Below are 10,000 nucleotides of genomic sequence, written 5' to 3' on the forward strand. Positions count from 1 at the left end.
ACACACACACACACACAGAGTAAAGAGTTAACAGAGAGCAGAACGAATGCTGTGCCCGAACACTCACGCTGCAGAAGACCATCTTGGCCATGTCCTCATCGAAGTTGCCCACGATGATTCGCACGTCACGGTCCTGCACGTGCAACAGAGAAAAGACACCACGCGGGCCTGTTAATTTGAATTAACACGGATGACAAGGATGGTCGTAACGTGTAATGGAGTCTCCCGTCAGACCGACGGATGAGTAGGCAGGCAGGCTTATCTGTCGGTGTGTTCGTTCCGACATTAGCCTGGTTGCCGTACCAGCACAGGTGACTTTTTTTTTTTTTTTTTTTTTTTTTTTTTTTTTTAGTGAAGAGGAGTTGTGCAGTCCCTTCCCCACTCTCTCGCCTACCGACGCTCACAGTCCCACAGGTGCAGACACTGTCACGTGTAGGACAGCCTCGGCAGGTGCAGGTTTTTGTCTTCGGAGTTCTGTCTCCTAGGAGGACTTCCAGCCAAGGATAAGAGCTCCCCCTGCCCTTTGGTCATCCTCTTCCGCCTTCACAGCCGCTGGGAAAGGTTTCCTCCTCCGCCTGGTCCGTCGTTGGGTGACCTCACATGCGGCACGTAGTACTGGGTTACATAGTACCAGTAGCAAGGGCTATGCCCCTGACCTTACTAAATTCAATGTAACGCGTAGCTTGACATAATTTGCCTTATCTATTGTTCTTTTTTTTTCGTTCATGCCATCGAATAAATAAACAAATATAACAAATAAATAAATAGATAAATAAAAAGAATGAATAAATAGATAAATAAATACATAATGAAAACGATGATGCACAGAAAACATTCGCTTCCTGCTGCAGACGGGGGTTGAAACTTGTGACTGAACAAATTTGTGTGAACTCTTCGCCATAATTATTTCCTGAAGCAAGTCCTTTGATAAAAGTAAAGTGAAAACAAGAATATTCTACAAGCACCGCCATGTTAAACTCCACGAGTAAAATTCGCACAGTTTTTTTTTACCTCCCCACCCCCCTTCCCATCCCCCCCCCGGATATCTCATTCTTGCTTTCACGTCAATGCACATACCTTTCACTGAAAAAATGGGAGAGAGAGAAAGAGAAGATTAGATTAAAGACTATCGGGATATCGGGATAAAGCAAAATTGGACAAAAAAAAAAAAAAAAAAAAAAAAGCTGAAAGACAAACCATGCTTAATCAAATGCGTTTGATCTGTCAGACAGCATTCTTAGGGTGATCGTGAATACCAACAACAGCAAAAACAACAACAACAACAAAACAACACAAGAACAACAACAACAACAATCAAAAGAGATTTTCTTACAAAAAAAAATAAGAAGAAAAAAAAGAGAGAAAAAAGTACGGACACAGGGAAAAAAAGACAAAGTTAGAAAGGACAATAAAGAAAAAAAAAGGCTGCTAAGAAAGAAAAGGTAACTAATCAAGAGAGGAGAGAAACAAAGGAACGAACTTAAAAAGAAAAGAAATGAACACACACACACACACACACACACACAAACACACACACACACACACACACACACACACGAGAAAAATAAAAATAAAAAAAAGAGAAAAGCAATAAACACGAAAGAGCAAATTTAAGAAAGACAGAAAGAGAAATAGGCGGGAAAGAAGAAGACCAGAAAAAAAAAATATTTACAGGGGAAAAAATGAAAGAAAAATGGAAAAGGAAGCAATGAAGACAAAAACAGAAAGACAAGAAAGACAGAAACGAAAATAAAGTACAAAAAACGAAAAAAAAAAAACAAAACAAAAAACAACAAAAAAAAAACACCACCACCACCAACAACTACGCACACACAAAAAACGAAAACAAAAACGGAGACAATGCAAGAAACAAGAAAAGAAAAAAAAAAACAATTTAGAAGAAAAAAAAAAGCAATATAAAAGCAACAACAGTAAAATACTAAGGAAAAAAAAAACAGTGGAAAAAAAAAAGAAAGAAAGTGGGTGGACAGAACAGGATATAAAGAAGAAGGAAGGAAGGCTTCGTTTCCTCAGTGGCTGTCCCATTTTCTACTGGTTGTGTTTCTTTTGATGTGAAAAGTAAAACGTGAGAGTGCTGATTCCTTCTCGTATGTCACGCTACTTCAGACACGGCCAACGCTGGAGACCACCCCGCCCTTAGCAGGCAACAATGACCTGTGTTCACAACGCAACGCCTGTCAGTGTGTTGGTTTTCTTTTTTTTATGCATGTATATATTGCAGTTGCGTGTGTGTAGTGCCTGCACACACACACGCACACACACACACACACACATTGAGTGAGTGAGTGAGTGAGTGAGTGAGAGAGAGAGAGAGAGAGAGAGAGAGAGAGACAGAGAAAGAGAGACAGAGAGAAATATATAAATAGATATGCAGACAGATGGATAGATATGCAGATAAATAGATAAATAGATAGATAGACAGATAGATGGATATATAGATAGATGGATAGACAGACAGACAGATAGATAGATAGATAGAGAGAGAGAGAGAGAGAGAGAGAGAGAGAGAGAGAGAGAGAGAGATGCTGACAGGCAGACAGACCGAGACAGAGACAGAAAGAGAGACAGAGACAGAGACAAGCAGGGAGACAGGGACAGAGATATACTGACCAACAGCCGGACAGCCAGACAGCCAGATATATGCAGTTATATGGTGCATGGCCTTGAAAGTCTTGGAGACTGACAAAAGGGAAAAGACAGAGTAAAAGGAAAGAAAAAAAAGAGAGAAAAGAAAATAGAAGAAAGACAAAACGGACAACAGTAGGAAAAGAGGAAAATGATGAAAATGACGATTAAAAAAATTTAAAAAAAAAAAAAAAAAAAAAAAAAAAGATGGGGGAAAGGCGGGAATACGTCCAGGCATGCTGAGACTGCGCTGCTCATTTGCTGAACCTTTTGCATCCTCTGGTTTTTTCCTTTCAACACCACCAAACAAAGAAACAAAGAAACAAACAAAGGATGGTGGCGTCGTTTCCGTCCCTGACTGAGGACGTGTTCCACTGCCTGCGTTTCTTTTGATGTGAGAAGACAAACGGGAGAGTGCTGATTCCTTCTCGCATGTCACGCTGCTTCAAACTCAGCGGCGGCTAACACTGGAGGCCAATGCGTCCTTGGCATGCAGACAACTCCACCCCTGCCCCCGTTCAGGTACTGGTTTTCTTCTGTGCATATATATATATATGTGGAGTGATGGCCTGGAGGTAACGCGTTCGCCTAGGAAGCGAGAGAATCCGAGCGCGCTGTACGAAGCCGTCGATATTTTCTCCCCCCTCTCCCCCTTCACTAGACCTTGAGTGGTGGTCTGGACGCTAGTCATTCGGATGAGACGATAAACCGAGGTCCCGTGTGCAGCATACACTAAGCGCACGTAAAAGAACCCACGGCACAAAAGGGTTGTTCCTGGCAAAATGCTGTAGTAAAATCCACTTCGGTACGAAAAACAAATAGAACTGCACGCAGGAAAAAATACAAAAAATGGGTGGCGCTGTAGTGTAGCGACACGCTCTCCCTAGGGAAAGCAGCGCGAATTTTACACAGAGAAATCTGTTGTAATAAAAAGAGAAACACACACACAAATTGTACTCACATAGGTATACTGCCTGCAATGAGATAGATAGATAAGTAGATGGACAGACAGATAGATAGAGTGATAGATAGATATAGATAGATAGATAGATAGAGAGAGAGAGAGAGAGAGAGAGACAGAAACATATTTACCCGGCGTTTCTCTTTCAGACACTTTACTTCTATGTGGAACCAACACGTACATAGTTATATCTTACATGGCCTTGAGAATATTTGCACATGCCAATGGAACAAAGACAAATTACAGGATTCTTCTTTATGGAAAAGAAAATGAAATAAAAGAAAGACAAACAAAACAATTAAAAAGAAAAGAAAAAGAAAATACAACAGAAAGAAATGAGGGAAATGGTGATGGAAAAACACACATAAAAATGAAAAGAAGAAATATAAGGGGGAAAAAGGTGTGTGTGTGTGTGGGGGGGAGGGGGGGAGCAAAGGGGAGTCTTTCAGGAATGCTGAGAGTCTTCTGCTCATTTGAATAACTTTAAAGCGTCATCTGGTTTCTCCTTCCAACAACAGCAACAACAACAACACAAAGAATTTTTTTTTTAAAAAAGAGGAAAGTATCCTTTCCTTCTTGGCTGCCCCATTCCACTGATTGCCTTTCTTTTGATGTGAACAGAAAACGAACGGGGGAGTGCTGGTTCCTTCTCTCAACGTCACGCCACTTCACACACTGCTAACAGTGGAGGCCACCGCGCCCTTGACATGCAGACAATGGCCTGTGTTCACAATGCAACACCTGTCAAGGTGATGGTTTTCCTTGCTATGCACAGTTTCATGAACAGTATTGAAATGTTTAATAATAAAAAAAAACAACAACTAAAAGTCGGCTATTTCGCACATATACGTGTGGTTCCTTTTTGTTCCATGGGCATTTTCATTCAATTTGTTTCATGGGCATTTTCATTCAGTCTTGAAAGTTGTTAAAAAAAAGAAGAAAATACAATAGAATCAATCTTATTGTGCCCTTTGTTGACAATGCTTATGTTCACACACACACACACACACACACACAAAGCACATGTGATGGTGGATTTTATTTCATCTACTGCATTTGCATTTGTGTTAAAGGTCTTGTGAATATGATAACTGAAAAGAAAATAGAGTGATGTATACTGCACATATACGTGGGATTAAAAGAAAAAAAAAGAAGAAAAGAAATTTGAAATCAAGGTCTTGAAAAGTATAGAAACAAGAGGCAAAGCCTTCAAGGCTCACTGGTGCTTCACGCTTTATTCTGTAAAGGAATCATTAGGAGGAAAAAAAAAGAGATTTTAAAAATGGTTGAAAAGTGCTCTGTATTAAATATGAGGGATAAGCTTGGGAGAAGAAAAAAAGAAAAGAAAAGAAAAAAAACGTAATGTTTAAGATGAGAAAGATTAGTTTAAAGCAAATTAAGTCCCCTAGCATTAATTACAGAGTAATTTCCCTTTTTTTTACTATCTGCACCAAAACGTTTGCAAAATAAATAAAACTTCCACGAAGTTCCTGTTTGAACAAAAAATGATAATAATGACTGCTCATGTTGTGTCAGAATATCAGATCAAAGTGCCAAGTTTAGAGAATACAAAAAATATAAATATAACAGTAGATGCAGTTTGCATATAATTAGGCTTCATTTTTTAAATTTTTTTGTGCCCATCCCAGAGGTGCAATATTGTTTTAAACAAGATGACTGGAAAGAACTGAATTTTTCCTATTTTTATGCCTAGTTTGGTGTCAACTGACAAAGTATTTGCAGAGAAAATGTCAATGTTAAAGTTTACCACGGACACAGACACACACAGACACACACACACACACACAGAGACAACCGAACACCGGGTTAAAACATAGACTCACTTTGTTTACACAAGACAACACACACCTGTAACAGGAATCGGGGAGGGCGGGTTTTTTGTTTACACTTTGTTTACACAAGTGAGTCAAAAGGACAATACAGTAATGTTTTTCGCACATACACGTAGACTTTTATTCTATGCACATTTGCACCCATGGTGGTACGTCCGTAAACAGTATAATAATCAGGCTTCATGCACAAACATGCATCCACATAGCGACAACACACACATACACGCGCACGCACACACACACATACAGACACACACAGACATAAACACACAAATCCACACATCCACACACACACACACACACACACACACACCCTTCCCTCCGAACTTATTCTTTGCTTCTGATTTGGTACGGAAAATAAAAATAAGAGTTTGCGATTTATTTTATTTCATCTATGTGTGTGTGTGTGTGTGTGTGTGTTTCTCCACACGTCATTCAAATAAAACAGCATCATTAAGGAGTCAATGCTTGCTCCCTGTAACAGGAATCGGGGAGGGCGGGTTTTTTTTTTTTTTTAAAGGGGCGCTCACGTGAAAACCAAACGCCTTAGCGCATGAGGATGCAAATCATGATTCGGCTTGGTCTTGGCACACAACTCCACTGAGACACGGAGGTCACAGAGGATGGAGAAAGAAAAAGGGGATGTGTGTGTGTGTGTGTGTGTGTGTGTGCGTGTGTGTGTGTGTGTGTGTGTGTGTGTGTGTGTGTGTGTGCGTGTAGGGGTGGGGGGGGGGGAGGCGGCGGAGGAGTGGAAGGGGAGTGGGGGAAGATATGCAAATGAAGGGTCTTGATATCTCTAACATATTTAGTTAGTTTGTTTATGTTTTGTGTGTTTATTCATTTGCTTCCTTCTCAATCTCCTCCCATGCACCCCCACTCCTCCCCCCCCCCCAACTCTTTTTTTTTTTTTTTTTTTTTTGAATTCTCTTACTTGTTTTTTTTTCTCTCCCCAAAATATGGAAATAAGGGCATCTGACGTCCGAAAATATTACTTTTATGGGTTTGTGCGTTCGGAAGAGCGCAAGAAGAATGGAGCAAGAATGGTTAAGAAGATCATCTGCCAATGCAGTGTCCCCCGAGGGACTGAGTTCTTCTTCTTCTTCTTCTTCTTTGTTCGTGGGCTGCATCTCCCACCGTCCACCCCGTATACATGTACACGAGCGGGCTTCCACGTGTATGACCGTTTTTACCCCGCCACGTAGGCAGCCATACTCCGTTTTCGGGGATGTGTATACTGGGTATGTTCTTGTTTCCATAACCCACCGAACGCTGACATGGATTACAGGGTCTTTAAGGTGCGTATTTGATATTCTGCTTGCGTATACACACTATAGGGGCTTCAGGCATTAGCAGGTCTGCACATATGTTGACCTGGGAGATCGGAAAAAAATCTCCACCCTTCACCCACCAGGCGCCGTTACCGAGATTCGAACCCGGGACCCTCAGATTGAAAGTCCAACGCTTTAATCACTCGGCTGTCTCACCCGTCTGACTGAGTTCGATTCTCGGTCTCGCCCTTTCCCCCCCCAAGTTTGACTGGAAAATCAAACTGAGCATCTAGTCCTTCGGGTGAGACGGTGAAAGTCCCATCTGCAGCAGGGACATGGCGCACTGTAAAAGACGTAAGTGTTGTTCTCTGGCAAAATTCTGTGGAGGGAAATCCAGTCTGTTGCGTTGGGGGGGGCCATGCTATTGGTCTGGCATCTTCCCGGCGGAAGTGATGTAGCGTGATATGGATTTGTCCGAACTAGGAGACACTTCCTTGAGAAACACGAAAACTGAAACTGTGTTCGTTTGTATGTGTTGTTGTGTTTACGTGTTTGTTTGCTTTCGTATTTCTTTTTTGTATTATTTTCTACCTATCTGAATTCTTTGTTCTCTTCTCTTTTTTTTGTGTGTGTTACTTTTACTCCACCCTTTCTTTTTTGTTCACTCTCGTTCTCTCCTTCATCCCCGAAAGCGGAGTATGGCTGCCTACATGGCGGGTTAGAAAACGGTCATGCACGTAAACGCCCACTCGCGTATATACGAGTGAACGTGGGAGTTGCAGCCTACGAACGCAGGAGAAGAAGAAGTAGTTGTCTCCTTCTTTTCCTTCTGTTTCCTTTTGTCTTCCCTTTCCTTCTTCTTCCAAGTCTTCATTTGCGTATGTGTGTGTGTGTGTGTGTGTGTGTGTGTGTGTGTGTGTGTGTGTGTGTGTGTGTGTGTGTGTGTGTGTGTGTGTGTGTGTGTGTGTGTGTGTGTGTGTGTGTGTGTGTGTTTCCTCACCCTTTCTAGTTATAGTTATTCTGACAGTATAAATACTTCCGTCATCTATTACAAGAAACAGAAGGGCGATGTCCGTGTTATCGAACAAACAAACAAATATTCTAGAGAAAAGCTGGAGACCACTCTCACAAGGAACAGAAACAGAGATACATACAGAGACAGCGACAGACAGACAGACAGACAGACAGACGGGCGCAATAGCCAAGCGGTTACAGCGTTGGACAATTTGAGGGTCCCGGGTTCGAATCTCGGTAACGGCGCCTGGTGGGTAAAGGGGTGGAGATTTTTTCCGATCTCCCAGGTCAACATAATTATGTTCAGACCTGCTTGTGCCCTTCGTGTGTATACGGCAAGCAGAAAATCAAATACGTACGTTAAAGATCCTGTAATCCATGTCAGCGTTAGGTGGGTTATGAAAACAAGAATATAACCAGCATGCATTTCCCCGAAATTGGAGTATGGCTGCCTACATGGCGGGGTGTACATACCAGTGAACGTGGGAGTTGCAGCCCACAAACGAAGAAGAAGACAGACAGACACACACACACACGCGCACACACACGGTCGCGCGCACACACACACACACACACATACACACACACACACACACACACACACGCAAAGTCCCCCGCCACCCCTACCTCATCCCTCCCGCCCCCTTATCCCACACACATGCTCGCACGACGCACGCAACTTTCATCCACAGCTCTTCCTCTTTCTTTCCGGACCATGAAGATGGAAGAGGAAATTGCAGCATCAAGGTGAGGGAGGACAGTAAACAAAGCTTGATGCCGATATGCTATAGCAAAAAAAAAAAAGAGAGAGAGACAGAGAGACAGAGAGAGAGAGAGAGAGAGAGAGAGAGAGAGAGAGAAGGAGAGAGAGAGGGGGGAGAGAGGGAGAGAGAGAGAGAGGGACAGAGGGACAGAGAGAGAGGGAGAGAGGGAGAGAGAGAGAGAGAGAGAGAGAGAGAGAGAGAGAGAGAGAGAGAGAGAGAGAGAGAGGGAGAGAGAGAGAAAGAAGGAGACAGACAGATATGCAAACACTCCAACACACACACACACACACACACACACACACACACACACACACACACACACACACAGAAGGGCAGGCAGATAGAAAACAGAAAGACAGAAAGACATAAGCAGAAGCGAGAGAGAGAGAGAGAGAGAGAGAGAGAGAGAGAGAGAGAGAGAGAGAGAGAGAGAGAGAGAGAGTGGGTGGGGGGGATAATAAAAAAAGCAAAATAAAAGGATTTCCGATGTCTCATAAATTCCTTCCTTTCTTTTTCAGTTCTTTGTTAGTTTTCTATTTCGCTTTCTTTTTTTTTTCTTTTTTTTTTGTTTGCACCTACTATGTCACCAGAGCTTTTGAGCTAATGACAAACATTTCAGTATTCAGTGTTTGTTTGTTTGTTTCTTCCTTTCCTGCCTTCCTTCCTTCCCTTTTTCCTCCCCCCCGTCCATCTTCTTTCACTTCCTTTATTCAAATTGCGGCCACGGCCTTGTCCAATGATTTATTATTATCGTTATCTTTTCTAAACTTTTACTTTCTTTTTTGTTTTACTCGGCTGTCGTTCCATGCCCCGAAAGAACAAGACGACGTCAGTATTTACAAAAAACAAAAACAAAAAAAAAAAACAAAAAAAAAACAAAAATGCAAGACCTCATGAAGAAAAACGTTTGCAGGGAAGATTATCTGCATTTGTACTTGCATTTCTCTTTATCACAACAAATTTCTCTGTGTGAAATTCGGGCTGCCCTCCCCAGGGAGACGCGTCGCTACAATACAGCGCCACCCACTTTTTTTTTATATATTTTTTCCTGCGTGCAGTTTTATTTGTTTTTTCCTATCGAAGTGGATTTTTCTACATAATTTTGCCAGGGACATCCCTTTTGTTGCCGTGGGTTCTTTTACGTGCGCTAAGTGCATGCTGCACACGGGACCTCGGTTTATCGTCTCATCCGAATGACTAGTGTCCAGACCACCACTCAAGGTCTAGTGGAGTGGGGGGAGGGGAGAGGGGTGTGGGGGGAATATTGGCGACTATACCGTGATTCGAACCAATGCTTTCAGATTCTTTCGCTTCCAAGGCGGACGCGTTACCTCTTGACTATCACTCCATATGTTCAAGGATCATTCTTGGCCCTTGGGGGCGTAAATTTGACTCAGTTAGAATCAATGTGGGACATTAAAGTAGAACTACACCGCCTTTGCTTCCGATAAGTTATAAAGGAAAGAAAGGGGTGGGGGGATGCGGGGGGTGGGG

At 42.3% G+C, this 10,000-nt stretch overlaps 1 protein-coding gene across 1 annotated transcript in view; it reads right to left on the reverse strand.

The window, feature by feature from the left end:
- LOC143286335 (gamma-aminobutyric acid type B receptor subunit 2-like) overlaps window positions 1–10,000 on the reverse strand; it is a 197,503-nt gene that overhangs the window by 130,904 nt on the left and 56,599 nt on the right. Inside the window, exon 5 of the mRNA XM_076593878.1 lies at window positions 68–133. Coding sequence (XP_076449993.1) covers window positions 68–133 — 66 coding nt within the window. The remainder of the gene's footprint in view (window positions 1–67; window positions 134–10,000) is intronic.

The sequence above is a fragment of the Babylonia areolata genome, chromosome 10, assembly GCF_041734735.1.
Source record: "Babylonia areolata isolate BAREFJ2019XMU chromosome 10, ASM4173473v1, whole genome shotgun sequence".
NCBI classification, from domain to species: domain Eukaryota; kingdom Metazoa; phylum Mollusca; class Gastropoda; order Neogastropoda; family Buccinidae; genus Babylonia; species Babylonia areolata.